We start from the raw sequence: 20,312 nt of genomic DNA, 5'->3' as shown, positions 1-20,312 counted from the left end.
TGGAAGCATTAGGAGAAATCTTCCATTTTTGCAAGTATGAAGAAAAAATATCCAAACTTTTTTGCAATCGACTACAGATGACACGCAGGCTTCGTCCTTTGGCGGAGAGGCCTGTGTCATCCGCAAACAAAGATTTTTGACATCCTTGAGGAAACTCAGGTATGTCAGATGTGAAAATATTGTATAATATTGGTTCCAAAATGCTGCCTTGGGTAACACCAGCTCTTACAGGAGGTCTTTCAGATCTTGAGTTCTGATAATTAACCTGAAGTGTACGATTTGACAGATAACTTTGAATGATTCTAACAATGTATGTTGGAAAATTAAAGTTTTTCAATTTTACGATCAAACCTTCATGCCAAACACTGTCGAATGCTTTTTCTATGTCTAGAAGAGCAAGACCAGTAGAATAACCTTCAGATTTGTTGGAACGGATCAAATTTGTTACACGTAAGAGTTGATGAGTGGTCGAATATCCATGGCGGAATCCGAACTGTTCATTGGCAAAAATTGAATTTTCGTTGATGTGGGCCATCATTCTGTTCAAAATAACCTTTTCAAAAAGTTTACTGATGGAGGAAAGCAAACTGATTGGACGATAGCTAGAAGCTTCTGCTGGATTTTTGTCTGGTTGTAAAATTGGAACTACCTTAGCATTTTTCCATTTGTCAGGAAAATATGCTAATTGAAAACATTTGTTGAATATATCAACTAAAAATGATAAGCTACTTTCTGGAAGTTTCTTGATGAGGATGTAGAAAATTCCAACATCAAAAGGAGCTTTCATATTTTTGAATTTTTTAATTATAGTTCTCACTTCTTCCAAATCAGTCTCTCAGGCATTTTCGAAAACGTTCTCTTGATTGAGAATATTTTCGAACTCCTGAGTAACTTGATATTCAATTGGACTAGTAAGTCCCAAATTAAAATTGTGCGCACTTTCAAACTGCATAGCAAGTTTTTGAGCTTTTTTGTAATTAGTTAGTAATAATTTGTTATCCTCTTTCAATGCCGGTATTGGCTTCTGAGGTTTTTTCAAGATTTTTGATAATTTCCAAAAGGGCTTAGAGCCAGGGTCCAATTGAGAAATTTTATTTTCAAAATTTTTGTTTCTTAAATCTGCAAAACGTTTCTTGTTTACTTTCTGCAAATCCTGCCATATAATTTTCATAGCAGGATCACGAGTGCCTTGAAATTGCCTTCTCCTCACGCTTTTAAGACGGATCAAGAATTTAACATGGTAATCTCAATATTAACTTCAAATGGCTTGTGCACAGTCAAATTTCTTCCGAATCATTTCAAACTTTGGGAGGATGCTTCTTCTTCTTTCTGGCGTTACGTCCCAACTGGGACAAAGCCTGCTTCTCAGATTAGTGTTCTTATGAGCACTTCCACAGTTATTAACTGAGAGCTTTCTTTGCCGATTGACCATTTTTACATGTGTATATCGTGTGGCAGGTGCGATGATACTCAATGCCCTGGGAATCGAGAAAATTTCCTTTACGAGAAGATCCTCGACCAGCGGGATTAGAACCCACGACCCTCAGCATGGTCATGCTGAATAGCTGCGCGTTTACCGCTACGGCTATCTGGGCCCCCGGCTATCTGGGAGGATGCTATTTACCATAATATAAATCGTTTAAGCATAGGGGAGCCAACATTTCAAAATTTGCAGCACTCTAATGAGCATAGACGTAGTTGCTACTGCGTGATTGACCAGAGCAATAAAAGTTGCACAGAGATTCATTGAATGGGGCTTGGGATTAGTTTACCATTCTCAATGTGCACAAATCAAGAGCTCAAAATTCAAAAGTCATGGTGATGCGATCCATGATATATTCACGCCTAACGGGGTTCGCGATATTATTTTATAATCGCGTTGTCAGCCGAACAAGTGTTCATCGCTTGTCTCCACAAAAAACCAGCGACGTGATCAATAGATCAAACATTACTCGGTTCGATTCAGGACATTACATACAGAACACAAAAGGAATGACTTCGACAACTAGTTGTTACTTCCCCTCTTATGACATCTTCTTAACATTTTACACCGCGCTAGCTGTATCAATAACTGGGTTTACTAAGAAGAGACAAATTTACTCCAATTTGTTAAGATGATTTTCTGAAGAACAGCGTGCAAAACAAGAAGAATAAATTTTTAATATGGGACGCCCATAAATCACGTGGTCTTATGTTTGCCGGTTGAGACTCTCATTTTTTTTACCGTGAGGTTTTGGCTAAGACTCTCCCCTTTCGTCCATAACTACGCACTTTTTTCTATGAAATATTGCAAGATAATCTTATCAATTGATTTCTGATGAACTTGTTAATCTTGCAATGTTATCTCCGATTATATTAGTTTTTGATTTTCCAACATCTAAACACTTGAGAGCCACGAAGTTCATGTTCAAAACCTTTCAAAACCCCCTTTCCTATTACAGAACTTTGCTAGACTCATCCTTAAATAGGTACATTGTTCTTTCGAACAATACTCGTACATTGCAGTAGAGTCCATGAAAAATATGAAAATCATCAGATCATGGTAATTTTTGTATGAAAATTAGAACGAACACAAATTGTATTTGTTTATTAATTAACTTACTCTGGTTTTCGTTTTGACATGATTTTAATTTATCCATCTCCCCTTACGAGAGAGAACGTGGAAATATACCTCCCAAATTTTATCATTGTGATGTAAGTTTCGGAGCCGTCAACGATCTGATGAAATTCTTCACATGCATTTCAGTCATTTATTTAGTTAACATCTTAACAGATAACACTGAATCAACAATTTCACGTCACAATACTCCGTTTGTGGCCACAACTCTTTATCTTCGGTTCTACCCCACGCTCGGCAAATCGATACGCACTTGATCCTTCCAGCTTTGTCCACCTTCTGGATACTGGGTTCGCCGTAGAGTTGGGCGAGCTCGGGGTTCATCCTTCGCCGCCATACACCGTTTTCCAGCACACCGCCAAAGATCGTCCTAAGCACCCGAAGTTCCAAGTGCTTGCAAGTCCTCCTCGAGCATCGTCCACGTTTCATGCCCGTAGAGGACTACCGGCCTCATGAGCGTTCTGTACATGATACATTTGGTGCGGGTGTGAATCTTTTTTGACCGCAGCTTCTTGTGGAGGCCATAGTAGGCCCGACTTTCACTAATGATGCGCCTCCGTATTTCACGGCTAACGTTATTGTCAGCCATCAGCAAGGATCCAAGGTAGACGAACTCGTCAACCACCTCGAAGATATCCCCGTCTATCGTAACACTGCTACCTAGTCGAGCCCTGTCGCGCTCGGCCCCACCAGCTAGCATGTACTTTATCTTGGCCGCATTCACCACCAGTCCAACTTTTGCTGCCTCGCGTTTCAGGCGGGTGTACACTGCTCATAACTGCTTTTCGAGTTAATATCGGAGAGAGTCATCAAATGACAAATACTTTCGCTCAACTTAGTGAAATCTGTGAGATTGTTCTAGAAAATTTGAAAAAAATACTTAGTTGTTTTGCCACATTGGCAGTTGTAACCGCAAAACAGTCACATTGAGATTATACATGAGCCTCATAATGCAGTAGCAACGAAATTTATATCAGAATTATTTTCTGACTATCCACCCAATATGCGATATGAGTTGTACAAAATTTCAGCCTCAAATAAGCGTTTTTGAATTCTTAGTGATATTTTGAAATTTCAGTTTCCTCCCATACTGCAAAAAAATGCAAACTTGGTTTCCAATTTACTCAATGCCTGCTTTTGTCGAATGTTACACCTGCCACCTTCTCAAATGTTCGGCCAAAAATGTCCATATCATCCGCGAAGCAAACAAATTGACTGGATCTCGTAATAATCGTACCCCGGCTGTTGAGCCCGGCTCTCCGCATAATACTTTCTAGCGCAATATTGAACAATAGGCACGAAAGTCCATCACCTTGTCGTAGTCCCCGGGGGGATCCAAATGAACTGGAGTGTTTGCCTGAAACCTTAACACAATTTTGCACACCTTCCATCGTCGCTCTTATCAGTCAGCAAGCAAGCAATTTGATTGGTTTTCAACGCGAACAGTTGTCAGATTCTCTCGTCTTGTGCACTTGAAAATTCAAAGTTTGGCTTCGTTTTACAATCACCTTAAGTTTTTCTCAGCTTCAAATTGACATATAAACAAGGTGGTGGAAGAATCTCATTGTTACCTCACCCATCTCACCCATAAAAGTTCTTTCAAGCTTTTATGATTTAGGGAGAGCCCTTTTACATATTGGAAAGATTGACAGTCATAAAATATTTTGCAAACACTAATCTTCACGCATGTGTTAATTTTGTTTTGATACATTTTTACCAGCCTTGTTTTCGACCCAATTTTCGATCTCATTTTTCTGACATATGATATGATTTGTATTATCATGAATGAATGTAGCCTGTTACACTAATATCAAACTTAAAATCTAGCCGGAAGTGGATTGAAAACATTGCCATTTTATGGTCTTAAAAAAGCATTTGCTTAATGTGTCCATTGGGCCTCTAATTCTCTTACGCTTTGTAAAGATAGATAAATTATAAGCGAAATTATGAAAAAAATCCACGTCCCGAGCTCGAATTCGAACCCAGGACTCGTTTGCTAGACGAGCGCTTTACCAACTAAGCTACCGAGCTGTTTGGTGACCCAATAACTCAGAAGTTTACAAGTTTCGAATTCAAATTCCCACAGATCACGATGTATTTATAATAGGCAAACAATTTCAACACTAAATACATCGCACTCGTCTAGCATACAAGAGCCCTGGGTTCGAATCCCAGCCGAGCATGTGGATGTTTTAGAAATTTCACCTATAATTTATCCATCTTTAAAACACGTAATGAATTTATTAATATAATAACCATTCGGATTGGGTTGCAGAACATTTCAATATTTGTGTCAATATAAAAATTTTGTATGAGCGTGATCGCTTGTTTTGTTCATTAAATTTAATTTCTTGAAAATTATGGATATTGCTAAGTTTAGTATAATTGTGGCCGTCGGGGAAGGAAAACTAGTCAATGTTTCTTCAGCGAACAATTTGATTTGTACATATGTTGCTTTTAAGCTAGAATTTAGTTCTAGTTTATCAGTTATTACGTGAAATTCAACTTACAGTTTCGTTGACTATGCGTGTTTCATCCCTTCTCGGCTTCCACTGATAAATTCTCATATAAGATTGGAGATCTTTTGCCTCTGCATCTCCACAGTTGTCATGAAGCATAGCATAGCATAGACTGACTGTACATGTCAATGGTTGCTACTCCGAGATTGATCGGAACTGGTAAGAATTGCACTACGATCCAAATGAATAAGGGATGGGAGTTTCCGCTTACTCTCGAAGTGCAATTTTATCAGATCTAATATTATTGATCAATAACGGTGCCGGCCAAGTCCTTACAGTCAGTTGGGAGGGGAAGGAATGTTAGGGTGTAATGATTGTTGCTTCTAGAGACCGAGAATACCTCTGCATCTCCACAATCACCACTGGAAGGGTGTTTATTAGTGAGGGAGGAAAAGATCTGGGAGTCACCTTTGGTCGGTGTTGCGATCCATGGACAAGGGGGAAATATACGACTTATATTTAAGGTGAAGATGAATCGAAGCCAAACATCAAATTTTCAAGAGCACAAATCTGGAGAAGCGAACACTCGTTTGAGCTGAAAACTTATTCGATTAATCACCACCAGCTAGTGGCCAATCGAATAAGTTATCAGCTTAAAAGGATGTTTGGTTCTCCAGATTTGTGCTCTTGAAAATTTGAAGTTTGGCTTCGATGCGTCTTCACCTTAAAGCTTGTTTTGTATTCTTGGCTCGAGAAGTTTTTGGTAGAAGATTAAACAAAATACGTCAACATGTATAATGTCGAACAATTCAAAATAAGTTTTTATTAATAGCGAAAACTGAGAATTACATGTATATATTTTAAATCATATGAAAAAGGAATAATGCCGACACTTGTAGTGACAAACCATACATAGTTTGTTTGAAAATTATATATGAGTATAACTGTGCATTTTTGTCTCGAGATGGTAGAAGTTTTAAAAAATACGTCAACATTCACAATGTCTGAATTGTTCGACAACTAAGCTACCGAGCTGATATTTTTAATAATGTCAAAAAGAGAATAATATGTGTATATTGAAATTGTATAAAACAAGCATAATGCCGACACTTATAGTGACGAACCATACAAAGTTTGTTTTAATATTACTTAAAAGTTACGCTTTCAAGAAAAAATGTGTTATTATAAGCATGAAACGAACTCACCAGTTGGTAATCCATCCTCGACTGAACACAAATATATCTTCGCACTCACACTGTGCGAACAGAAAACTTCTTGGCGTCCCGAAAACAAACAGTCTTGCTTGGGCTTTCCCAAATACCTCCCCAGAAAGACGCGCGTAAACAAGGAAAAAAGAAGTTCTCCGGTAACGAAAACACGCGCGAAACCGAGAACAAAACCTCTCCGACGACGCAACAACGAACCATCCTGCTTGGGCTTCACGAAGCACTCCGTCTCCACAGTTGTCATAGATAGTATTTTTAGTTAGAGGGACTAAATGGTGATAATGGTGATGCGAACCATAATATAAACACGTCTTACCGTATTCCCGGTATTACTCGATTACGAATTGCATGCCACAAGCGACAAAATTGATGGACCTAACACTACTCCGAGTTTTCACTATGGGGTGATAAGTTTAAACTTACATTTCAGTACAGTACTAACGAAATTTTCTCACCAGCAATTTCCATATACACCTTAATCGACTTTGGATCACCTTCAAATCATTACCGAAAATACTGAAAATTTCACGAAATACCATTTTTATCATAAAGAAAGTTCTCAGTTAATAACTGTGGAAATGCTTGTAGGAACAAGCTGGGAAACAGTTCTGTCCCTGTTAGGTGGTAACGAAAGAAAGAATAAGAAGAACTTAACAGTATCTTGTAGAGGTACAGTTATCTCTCCCTTACTCGATATTCCGTATCTCGATATCGATTTAGTGAACCATAGTAAAAGTTGGTTTTCATGGCTAACTCGATGGTCCCTTGGATCGCAGTAGCAATGGTTTTGTGTTCTGAACTCAAGACCTCCCTAACTCGATGGTCCCTTCAATGTCGAGTTATGGAGAGTTGACAGTTATTTTATTTTATTTTATTTAGTTGGTGTTACATCAATTAATATGATAAAACCTCGTTAACGATGTTACGCCAATTTACTCGGTCCATGGCTGTGTCTCTCCAACCTCGATTTTGGCCCACGTTCTCCAGATCTTGTTGCACCTGATCAAGCCACCTCGCTCGCTGTGCTCTCCGCCTTCTTGTGCCAACCGGATTCGACGCGAACACCATCTTTGCAGGATTGTTGTCCGGTAGTCTTGCAACATGCCCTGCCCAGCGCTCCACGTTTTGTCGCGTTCCTTGCTGCAGCATTGCAGCCCGCGCTGCATCCTTCTCCTCCAAAACCTGCCTGCATTCTTCGTCGAACCAATCGTTACATGTCCTCCTTTCCACGTACCCGACGATGCTCTCGGCTGCGTTGTTGATGGCTGCTTTCACTATAAAAGCTGTTCCCAGCTCACGTGTGTTGCCGCAGCTCTGGTAGATGGTATGATTACCTCTAAAAATTCGCACCATCGAACCTGTCCAGCACACCTCCTACAGCGCTACGATGTCGAAACCGCGGATCTTCAGTACATCGGAGAGTATGCGTGTGCTTCCGATGAAGTTGAGAGATTTGCAGTTCCACGTATCGAGTTTCCAATCGCTAGTCCATTTCCGTCGCTGTGGTCTTTGCCGATTGTTCCGGTCCGTATTCTCTCGTTGACGTTCCTGTGCTGATGTGTTTTTACGGTTGGCTTGCAGGGCCTGACACCAACCCCCTAGATTTCCGGAGGACCGTTCCCTCTAAATGTTCGGAGGTCCATAGTGCGCAGTTTAGCTTAGAGTCCTTCTCTGGCACTCGGACGATGATCAGCCGCCCCTGACATGGGGAACAGACACTGTTGTGAGCCGCTTTTAACATGGGGAACAGACGCTCCAGGTTTGCAGAAGCAAAAGCAAAAGCAAACCCCCCCTTCCCTGTCAGCATACGACCAAAGTTCCCACCGGGGGTTGGTTACCCGATCTTCCCTAAGGTTACTCGTACCCCGGCCAGTACCGCGAGGAGGTAGGGATAGGAGTTGCTGGGCAAGAGGCTAAGGACCGCACAGAGGGGTCTATTTTATTCCTTCAGGTACGCGAGGTACCAATGGTACGCCATGCCCAGCCATTTACCAACCGGAGAGTTGACTGTATTATAAAATTAAAATCATATCTGGCCTCTAACATATGGGGTTGTTAGAGAATGTTTACTCCAACAAACATAAATACAGTGTAGTGAAAATTTTCTCCAGCATTGAAAGCTTTTTTATCGCGAGTCAAATTTTCGTCAGTAATGTAAAATTCAATCTCAGAAAAATGGATTACAAACTTGAAAAGTTGATTAAGAATGCATGTAAATGAGAAAATTTCGAACATTTCTTCGGGTGAGAGTCCACCGATGGAAGAGAGGATGTGCTATGGTGTTGCCGTCTGATGGTTGTATTCGACGAGATCACAGTCATTTTACTATCAGTGCATTACACAGTAAAGGAAATTCAGGTACTTTTCCGCGTATACCACACACATATGAATATAAAAGATACATTCTATACCTACTTTGTCACGTCATGCATCTGATTTCCAAACAACCAAAACAAACTCGCCAGCTGTCACTTGGTATTTCAAAATGGCTGAATAGGAAATCTGACATATTGGACTACCTCCCTTGTGGTAACAACTTTTCAACTCGATTTCACTTCCAAGTTCCACATATGTTATGTGCATTTATTCTTGCCACACGATATTCAAAAACAATAGAGTCAATTGGTAAAGAATGCTCATCTATCTATATAAATAAAAATGGAATGGTGTTTGTATGTCACGAAATGGCTTGAGATCGGTTCAACAGATTTTCACAATTATTTCACTGTTGCATTCGCCCAGGGTTCCGACGTGTTCGTGCATAGAAAAAGATTAGGAAAGTAATCGGAAATGTTGTAAAAACGGGAGAGAATTTATGTGTCATTCTGTACTAGAGAGTGCACGTCATTTTTCAACAGCCTACTTGATGGCAAGACGAAGTTTGCCGGGACCACTAGTAGTTAATAAACATGGAAGTGCTTATAAGAACACAAAACTGAGAAGCATTCTCTTCTCCCATTTGGGATGTAACGCCAAAAGGAAGCCGAAGAAGAGACTTCAACATTTGTTCGATTTCGGTAAGTCAAGACAAATCACATTCAATCATTTTGACTCAGTTTTCAAACTTCGTAAAAAAGTGACGTAAACTGAGTTTACGTTGAAAATCTTTGTAAAACGAGGTTTTAGTGTAAAGGGGTAATAAACCGTAAAAACCATTGAAAGATACTCAATAGATAAGTACTCACCTCTGTAAGGATAATCAGTCCGAAGATAGCGAAGAATGCTATCACGATCAGGAAGCTCATGCCGGCTCTCTCCCGGGCACCCCAGGAGGTCTTTTTGGCGCGTTTGCTGCGAGATGACATGGAGCCCCCCGTTAGTTTCGATGGGGGGCTCCCACCGCCGTACATACTCTAATACCGCCGGGTTGGGGTGTGAAAACGTGTACCGCACTTGACGCAAGACGACACCACCCCACCAAGGGGGGGAGCGAGGTCTTGACTTGTTAATGGATGGGGTAAGTACCCTTTTCGGTGCGCGTAAGTGGGCTTGATGTTTTACTCCGGAAACTTTTCGGTTGGGTTTATTACGAAACGTGAGTGTGTGAACGGGTATATTTTTTCCTCGTGGATCCTCTTATCGTTGAAGAGTGTCGATGTTAATGGTTTTCCGTGACCGTTCCACAGATGGTGGCAGCTGTTGCGCCAGCATTTCGATGTGCCTCTGTCCTGTTGGTTGAGAAGAGAAAAGATAAAGGATTCGTTATTTGCATAAAATATGGGCAAACTAATAAACCCTGGCGGTCATTGATGAGAAGCTGCTAATTGCAAATCGATAAATTGAAACTTTCTGTCAACAGATGCTACTTTTAGGGGCCCAGATAGCAGTAGCGGTAAACGCGCAGCTATTCAGCACGACCATGCTGAGGGTCGTGGGTTCGAATCCCACAGGTCGAAGACCTTTTCGTAAAGAAAATTTTCTCGATTCCCAGGGCATAGAGTATCTTCGTATGTGCCACATGATATACAGATGCAAAAATGGTCAAGCTCTCAGTTAATAACTGTGGAAGTGCTCATAAGAACACTAATCTGAGAAGCAGGCTTTGTCCCAGTTGGGACGTAATGCCAAAAGGAAGAAGAAGAAGATGCAATTCAAATCCAATCCAAGGATTTCAATGCAGCTTATAAAGGCTTGTTATTTATTTGTTTCACACTCTTCCCATAATGAACTCTAATTGTTCAATCTCCATAAATTGAATTCAGCAATTAGTACCGGAGCGCATCGGAATATGAATCAAAGCCATTGGTATCTCATCCTCAATTTGCAACACGTTTCTTTGTGAACTGAATTTCTAATCAAAGCAGACAAAACCAGCAATCAGACTGCAATTTTCGTGCAGATTAAACTGGAGTACAATGGCATGGCATCCTCGTTGAGCTCCTTCCACCGCAGTGTGTACCCTTAAACTTCCTGGCCAGAATAGTTGCACAACCCGAAAACCACAAGCCTTCATAAGCCAGATGAAGTGCAACAGAGCACAATACGTCTCCCACATTCTTTTCCAAATTGGCGTCGCTTGTTTCTCCGGTTTGAGCTCTGCTTCCATTTGCTGGCTGGACCACAGGATGTTTTGCGACAAATATAGGTCATGGATGAATTGTTCTTTTCCCTGTGGGTGCAAATCTAAACTAGACGTACCGTTATCAAGCTGCAGCTGAATTCTAAGGCACAAAAGAAGCGTTACCAGTGTGAGGTAAGGGGAATGTTCCGATCCTTGAGAGGAATAAGAATTCAAAACTTTTGCCAGAGAAGTCTAGCACAAGGTTTTTATTTTGTTCTAAACATTTTTTCGCTAGTAGCACAAACCATTGATAATACAACGTAACAAAAATTATATTTTTGTGTGTCTCAAGGATCAAATTATTTGTCTCTAGTAGATTTGGGGTTGCTGAATTTGATGCCGTTCTCAGAAATGCTCCAGCACGTTTTTTTATGCTACAGGTCCTCAATGTTGTATAAAACACTGGTTCAATTAATGTGCACATGATATTTAAGGTATCATTTATTTTTTGTGATCAAATCCACCACGCATGCCAATAGGACTTCAAATTTCATTTCCGATAAAATTTGGTTGAAATGACTTAATCAAATTTAGATTAAATCGATGTTTTCAACATGCTTGCAGTCCTCATACAAAATTATTCTTTTCTTTTATATGGCAAAATACAATACTTTTCTAAACCATCCAGAAATAACTTTTGAACATCGGAAGTTTTATTAACTTTGTTGATAATACTTCCAATATTCAAAAGTTATTTCTGGATGGTTTGGAAAAGTATTGTATTTTTTTCATACACTCCAACCTCTGTTTACGACTGTTATTTTTACCGACGGTTCGTTTTACGACCGAAATTCAGATTAACGACGACCGTTTTTTTAAATGATCATTATCTTAAAAAGTATTCAAAATAGAGGATCATGATGTTCGGCAAAATTGTTCAGTAGTTCGAGGGCTAACATATGGTAATCATTGAATTGCGGAATTCTGCCACTAGGTGGTGCTAGTGAGCATCGAAATTTTCTTTTGCGGATATCTCAGGATCCTGACCACTTAGAGAGATGGCGTCTTCGGCAAAGTTGTTCACTAACTCAAGGACTATTATTATTCTAGCCAAGAGATTAAAGATTTTGCCACTAGGCGGTGCTAGTGAGCATAGAACTTTTGTTTTGCGGATAGCTCCGGATCCTGACCACTTAGAAAGATGGCGTCTTCGGCAAATTTGCTCATTAGCTCAAGGACTATCATTATAAATGCTATGAGATTCAAAACTCTTCCACCAGACGGCGCTAGTGAGCATAAAACATTTGTTTTTTTTTGGATATCTCAGGATCCTGACTACTTAGAGAGAAGGCGTCTACGGCAAAGTTGTTCAGTAACTCAAGAACTATCATCAGAGGCGCGTCCACGTTCGAAACCATAGGTAGGACAAATATTTTGAGCATAGTGAAATTAACAAAATGTTAACCCTGGATTGTAAATTGAATGTTACTATATTATTATTTGTCTTTATTAGGGAGATTTTCAGCCCTTGGCTGGTTTATCTCCGAGTTACTATATTTAAAAGGCTCAAACGCAATGAAGTGTACACTGAAATGAATTTTATTGTAGAAATTACTGAATCCATGGTAGAATTAAGAACTGCACCAACGATTTTCAACCGACTACATTAATCTGTTAATTCTACCGAAACATGGTCAACATCACTATGCTACTATGGACATAGTCACAATTACTGCACTGCTCAGTAATTTTTACCAGATTGCTACCGATTGCCTTAAAATAGTAAATTAGAGACCTATTGCCTGAAAAACGAGACATGGAAAAAACACAAAATGATTCAAAAACAGGCTGAAAAGAGACCAAACATGAACAAAAAAAAAACCAAACGAAACCTTATAGGAGCTATCATAGCTTCAGAGTAGATATTTCTTTAAGATCTTAGACTTTTTTAGCATTCCTCGTCACATTACGACAAGTATCACTGTATGTGTTTTTCATGATTTTCTTTAGGAATTCTGGTATTTGCCCAAATGTTCAGATATTACTCTGGAAAACGATTATTTCTTAAGGAATTTATATAAGATTTCAACTAGGAATTAATATAGACACCTTAAGGAATTGTTCTATAGATTCCTTCTAAAATTTCTGCAGAAATTTCTCAAGTAATTCTTCAAGATTTTCAAAATTTCTAAAGAACTTTTCCAGAAGTGTCTCCAGGGAAATGCCAGGGAAAAGTTTCTGCACAATAAATCCGTGAGGTATTTCTGAATAAAATCCTAGTGTAATCTCTAATAAAACTTGTGAACGTTTTAAAATCACCATCATGAACAAGGATCTCTGAAATAATCCCTGGACTCTTGAGGAAGGTTTTAAAGATATTTTAGATAATATGGTAAGATAATCGAAAAAAGATAATCGAATCTTGGGAAAGAATTCCGCAGGATTGTCTGAAGATATTTCTCAAAAACACATTTGACTGAATCTATACAATTTTTTCTAGGAATGATGGAAGAAATAATTGAAAAAAATGCTGTGGTGTCAACTAATGTGAAAACTAAAATAAACTTTTGAAGGTGGCATGAATTTTTTGGGACAGTTTTTAAGAAATGTTTGGTTAAACTGTAGAAATAATACCTGGATGAAATGCTGGAAAAATTTCGAGTAAAAATAGATTGGTTCAAAGAACTCCTAAAAGAATTTTGAATTTTTGGGAAGAAACGTGGATAAATTCTTGAAGGGATTAACATGAACAGGCAGAGGAGTTCTTGCCGGATTTTTTGAAAAAAAAACTTAAGTTATTTTTCCAGATACTCTGGAATAAACCTTTGTGGATTTCCTCGGAAGTAATTCTGTAGAAATCCATAGAAGATCTCCTAGATTAACAACTGTTTTAGTGACAAAAAAGTTCTAGGACAGTTTTGTAATACCTAAGGAAATTAGTTGAGGTGATAGCTTTGAAGTTCTCAAGGAGCAAATTCTTAAGAAATAATTCTAAGCATTTTTTGAAAAAAAATCGGTGGAAGTATTTCTGGGAGAAATAATAGAGAAATCTTAAGAAGAATTTCTGGAGAGATCATGTAGGAGATCCTGAAAGTAAAATTACCATGATAATTCCTGAAGGTTTTCCTCGGGTAATCTAAGACGAAATTCTTAAAGAGTCTGTTGAACCCGTTACAGTCTCTGATGGTTTCTTTAGAGCCTTTACAATTTAGCATCAGGATTCAATACAAACATAATAAGGAAAAAAATAGACTTTAGAGTCAATTTTGGTTAGAATAGATATTTCAGAGACTTTCCATTAAAATAGAGAATTTTTAGAGACTTGCATTGAGATTAACACCAAGTATCTAAAAAGAAACCTACTACCAGGATTACTCATTGGATCAACCTCTGTTATCATTCATATTAATATGAATATGAATATCGTTAATATATTAGTACCTTTAGTTTATTTCATAGTTTCTCAGGATTTTCATTATAGATTTTCTCAATCGTTCTCACGAGCTAGTACTTTTAAGGGCTATGCCACGCTTTACTTGGCATGAGAATCAAGAAAAACCTCGACGTGTCTTCCATCCTCCATGAGAATAAGTACAACGTCAATCGAGATTGTATGTTTATTGAACAGATTAAAAAAAATTAAAATTGTTTTTCAAGCTAATCTTATTTTTTTGTGGAATCGTGGGTAGGACAATCCTTTGACTGTCCTACCCAGTTGTTTTTGTGCGTAGTACATGTCCTACCTGTCCTACCCACTTCCCGCGCCACTGACTATCATTATTCTAGCCAAGAGATTCGAAATTTGACCACTAGGCGGAGCTAGTGAGCATAGAACTTTTGTTTTGCGGATAGCTCAGGATCCTGACCACTTAGAAAGATGGCGTTTTTGGCAAAGTTGTTCAGTAGCTCAAAGACTATCATTATTCTAGCCAAGAGATTCGAGATTTTGCCACCAGGCGGCGCTAGTGAACATAGAACTTTTGTTTTGCGATTATCTCAGGATCCTGACCCCTTAGAGAGATGGCGTCCTGGACAAAGTTGTCCAGTAGCTCAAGCGCTATCATTGTAAAACCCATGAGATTCGAAATTTTGCCGCCAGCTGGCGCTAGTGAACATTAAACTTTTGTTTTGCTGTTATCTCAGGATCTTGACCACTTAAAAATATGGCGTCTTCGGTAAATTTGTTGAGTAGCTTAACTTTGCCCAAGACGTCATGTCTATGCGGTCAGGATCTTGAGATATCCGCAATAAAAAAGTTCTATGCTCACTAGCGCCGCCTAATGGCCAAATCTCGAATCTCTTGACTAGAATAATGATAGTCCTTGAGCTACTGAACAACTTTGCCGAAGACGCCATCTTTCTAAGTGGTCATGATCCTGAGCTATCCACAAAACAAAAGTTCTATGCTCACTAACGACGCCTAGTGGCAAAATCTCGAATCTCTTGGCTAGAATAATGATAGTTCTTGAGCTACTGAATAACTTTGCCGAAGACGCCATATTTCTAAGTGGTCATGATCCTAAGCTATACGCAAAACAAAAGTTCTATGCTCACTACCGCCGCCTAGTGGCAAAATCTCGAATTTGTTGGCTAGAATAATGATAGTCCTTGAGCTACTGAACAACTTTGCCGAAGACGCCATCTTTCTAGGTTGTCATGATCCTGAGCTATCCGCAAAACAAAAGTTCTATGCTCACTAGCGCCGACTAGCGGCCAAATCTCGAATCTCTTGGCTAGAATAATGATAGTCCTTGAGCTACTGAAAACTTTGCCGAAGGCGCCATCTCTCTAAGTGGTCAGGATCCGGAGCTATCCGCAAGACAAAAGTTGCATGCACACTTGTACTGCCTGGTGGCGCAATTTCACTTAAGCAGTGTTGCCAGCTACGACAAAATTTTGAACCCTTCATGAAAAACTGGATTACAGTTGAAGAGTATTGCTATGTTGCTAAGCATTCTACTTTTATGTTTCGCTTAAATTGTATGGTTTTGGTCGTTTCTTTATTCTGCTTAAACAGTGTTGCCAGCAACATGAACAATTGTGATTCTGCCGACTGTATAGCACGCAATACTTCCTCCAACTTTGGTGAACATTCGGTATCGTAATCCTTAAAAATTTTTGGTATTTGCATATCACACCCCCATAAAATTGGTTCTTTTGATGGCAATCGAGCAGTGTTGCCATTTATTACCAAAACATGAAAACTTGAACGGCCATTTTGGAAAGGCCTTAACCCATGCTTCAACTTTGCCGAATATCTCGAATCAGTATTTCCGCATCTAGACGTTGCATTTTTCAAAAACATAATTATAACCCTGATTTTTTTTACGACCGATTTTTTTACGACCCCCCGATAACGGTCGTAAAAAAAGGTTGGGGTGTATATCCCTGATTTTACGATCGATTTTTCTACAGCCCCCGCTCCCTATAATGGTTGTTAAAATAGGTTGGGTGTAATTCATTAATAAATAAAATAGGTTCATAAAAAACAAGGTGTTCACTTTACAAAATGAACAGTATTTACTCTTACAAATGTCTTTACACGACAAATATTGTCTTGTTGGACTCGAAGATTTACATTCAGGAAAGCATAAAGTTTAAGGTGAAGATGAATCAAAGCCAAACCTCAAATTTTCAAATGCACGGATCTGGAGAACCAAACATCCGTTTGAGCTGAAAACTTAATCGATTGGTCACTCGCTGGTGGTGACTAATCGATTAAGTTTTCAGCTCAAACGGGTGTTCGATTCTCCAGAACCGAGCTTTTGAAAAATTGAGGTTTGGCTTCGATTCATCTTTACCTTAAAACAAACAAACAAATGCAATGATATACAAACGATCAGCCAAAGCTCTGCCGCAAAACATTCTTCAAGTTCACAGCGGAAAAAGGAGGCTCGGCGCTCCCTTTCCTATCCTCTTGCATCCGTCACAGTGTGATGGCATGATAATTGTTTCGAATTGCGAAAGATGTGCGATGCTCGGCGCAAGTGTTTTCTTACTTTTGTTTGTGCCACAACTATAAAGGGGTGGAGGGCGGTGCTCGGGGAGTGTCCCATCTGAGCATAAGTCCTCTCCATGCGCTTCCGGAACGTGTTGCCACCGAGAAGATGTGTTATGAATAGTTTACATAATCTGCTAACTTTTCATGGCCTGGATAGCCAAAGGGAAATTATGACAATCTATCTGGGGTCCTGCTCGGAGGTGGTTTTACGTGGTTATGAATATTGAATTCCACCAAACACATCTCATGGACGGTTTATTCCAGGATGTAGCTGTGTGGAGCCGGTTATGAAATCATACTTAAATATTTCAGCACTTGTGTGAAGTTATTGCCCATAGGGGGAGGAAATGCACGGATTGCATAAAGCCGGAAGGAAAAACACAGATTGACTTGAACAAAGCGATGCACGGAAGCTTTGATTGCGAAACGTAATCATATCGATTTATTAATGTATATTTCGAAAGGAACCAAAAATAGCAGCAGAAAATATGTTTTTAATGTAATGCTTGTGCTACGGGTGAAATTAATAAAATTTACCTGAAATGAATCGTAGTTCTAAAAAACTGGGCGTAGAGTTATCCTCCCTCTTTCCACAGTCAATGATAGTGTCTAATTCCTGTAAATCACTTCGCACTACAACCCGCCAACACTTCGTATCATTTACGACGATTTACACCAGTAATTAACTAACAAATTTTCCACCTTCACTGATTATCCGTGAAAATTCCTAACCGGATCTGGAGCCACACGGATTCCGACGGCCATATTTATGAAAAGTTGAACAATGTTTTGACATGACCAGCCCGCACGAAGGGAATGATATAACTCGTCACACAGTTGCTTTCGGAGCAAGGATACAGCACCGATTGTGGCATTCGCCAGCAAGGACTCGGTAAGGAAACGGGATGGCAGCAAAGTGTTTACGTCCAAGTGCGCAGGCCCCAAAATTGGCCATAGTGGGGTTCGCCGTGATGTGTAATGTTTTGGAATGTGTTTGTCGCGTGAGTTTTATAAGCTAGATGAAGGAAATCGTAAAATCAGGAATGTTTATCGTTACTGTTCAAACTAGAGCCGGACATTTCACTTGGTAGATGGTGGAGCACCTTATAAGGTGAGGGAGTTTGCAATCTAATTCTGTGTGGAGGTGTACCACATTAGAACTGATATGATTATAGGTTGGATAACCTGCGGTAAAATACACCAGAGAAAATTTATTAAAAAAAAGAAATTGACATGCTTCAGTATTTAATTAAACGAAACTAAATAAGATGTGGTAATTCGAGAATGTTCACACTGTAAAAGGTAAAAGCACCGGTGTTGGCCAGCTAAAGAGGAATTGGTAATAAAATGATATGGGATACCCTATTATATGGCACGATAAATGGCTGGGCATGGTGTACCATTGGTATCTCCCGTACCTTCAAGAATGTGTGGTCCTTAGCCTCTTGCCCAGCAACTCTTATCCCTACTTACTTGCGGTACTGGCCATGGTACGAGTAACCTTAGGGAGCATCGGGTAACCAACCCCGATGGAAACTCTGGTCGTATGCTGACAGGGGTTTACTTTTTCTTTTGCTTCTGCAAACCTAGAGCGTCTGTACTCCACGTTAGGAGCGGCTCACAAAAGCGTCTGTTCCCCATGTCAGGGGCGGCTGATCATCGTCAGAGTGCCAGAGAAGGACTCTAAGTTAAACTGTGCACTATGGTCCTCCGGAAATCTAGCGGGTTGGTGTCATGACCTGCAATCCAGTCTTAAAAAAATCAAGCAACGAATAATCAACGAGAAAATACAAACCGGGACAATCGGCGAAGACCACAGCGACGTAAAGGGACTAGCGATTGCAAGCTCGGTACTTGGAACTGTAAATATCTCACTTCATTGGAAGCACTCGCATATTTGCCGATGTGCTGAAGGAACACGGATTCGGCATCGTAGCGATGCAGTAATTGCGTTGGAAGGGATCAATGGTGCGAACGTTTAGAGGTAACCACCCAACTAACATTCACTCATTGAACAAACACCATTATGGCAGTTTTATTCAGCATCATGTTTAATAATATTTTAATAAGTTTCATGGCCAACCTTTGTTCAGGCGTTGTTCACACAAATTTGGAGAAACTTTAAAGCATGTCGTTGAATTCCAACTTTATTGTTCAGCTTTTAAAACGTTTAACAAGCATTTTGTTCAGCTTTTATACGACTGATCCAAAAATAATTAAAAACAAATAAAAAACAAAAATATATTTTTCTTGGCGCTTCAAATGTAGTGTACACACTTATCATGATATAACAACCATATTTAAAAATCGCCTGGATACTGGATTCGAACTCGAGACCTTCCAATCGTTAGCAGTATGCCTTCCCATTTGCGCCATCCTAGAATTGATGAATAAATCGTCCAGTGCAAAATATAAACCTCTCATAGCTGAATATTGATCATGTTAGAGCTTCTATTCGACATCGTCTAATCAACACATGGTACGCTAATCAAAAACTGAACAAGCATATCAGCTGCTGTTTAGTGCTGATCCAAGCTGAGTTCAATCGGCTATTTTAAGCGCACAGTGAGACAATTTATGTCAATGATGGTTAAAAATAATATTCATTTACACAAAGTGCAATCAGTCTGAAATGATTAAGGCGAATATGCATCGAAGTCAAACCTCAAATTTTCAAGAGCACAAGAACCAGACAGCGTAGCGGTTCGAGCTGAAAACCTTATCGATTGGTCACGCTGGTGGTGACCAATCGATTAAGTTTTCAGCTAGAACGGATGTTTAGTTCTCTAGATTTGGGTTCTTGAAAATTTGAGGTTTGGCTTCGATGCATCTTCACCTTAAGCTAATTTCATAATAAGTTTTAGTTTGTTCAAAACTTCAATTTGAATGATTCATTAACTTAAATTGAAATGCATTTATTTTATAAATTATGTTTGTATTAATAATTTATATTATTGAATTGTACTTTTCATTAACTTATTATGCATTAAAGAAATAGTCCTCTGTATGAATATATTTAAATCATTTGAAGTGTTCTGAGGACTATGCGCCTGAATAGAAAAACGTTCGAATATCTTGACGTGTGGGATTTTTTTTCGGAAATAACCAAGTAGATCATTTTTCTCTGTCTGCACTATTCAATTGTGAAGAAAGGTCGTTTCAAATGTAGCTCGCTATAGAAATTTACTTAATCAATTCTGTCAAAGAAATTTCTTCTTTTCTTGTACGGAACAACATCCCGAGCAGGCAAAGCTTAGCAACAGCAAATTAAAATATGGATAGCTAAAAGTGATATAAACTTGATAAATATAATATATAAAAGATCTGGAAATGATATCTAAAATTAACTACATATAAAAAAACAAACAAAATTTTGATGTTGTCTTCAGATCTTTTCTGTTAATCAAGTCAATATTACGCTTTGTTTGTCAGTAATTCACTCCTACTAGGAATACTTAGCCCAAATGTTTGTTTTTGTTTTTCAAAATAATCCTACATTTCTGGAGGC

General features: G+C 39.1%; 1 protein-coding gene across 1 annotated transcript in view; it reads right to left on the bottom strand.

The window, feature by feature from the left end:
- Positions 1-17,681, bottom strand: part of LOC110680445 — a 43,046-nt gene extending 25,365 nt beyond the window's left edge. The window contains exons 1-2 of the mRNA XM_021856239.1: positions 17,342-17,681; positions 9,488-9,970 (exon numbers count right to left, since the gene is read on the bottom strand). Coding sequence (XP_021711931.1) covers positions 9,488-9,652 — 165 coding nt within the window. The 5' untranslated portion in view covers positions 9,653-9,970; positions 17,342-17,681. The remainder of the gene's footprint in view (positions 1-9,487; positions 9,971-17,341) is intronic.
- Between the last annotated feature and the right edge of the window lie 2,631 nt (positions 17,682-20,312).

Source organism: Aedes aegypti, unplaced genomic scaffold (assembly GCF_002204515.2).
Source record: "Aedes aegypti strain LVP_AGWG unplaced genomic scaffold, AaegL5.0 Primary Assembly AGWG_AaegL5_hic_scaff_1400_PBJ_arrow, whole genome shotgun sequence".
Taxonomy (NCBI): Eukaryota; Metazoa; Arthropoda; class Insecta; order Diptera; family Culicidae; genus Aedes; species Aedes aegypti.
Note: the sequence above shows the minus strand (reverse complement) of the source record. Positions and strands in the feature narration are given on the sequence as shown.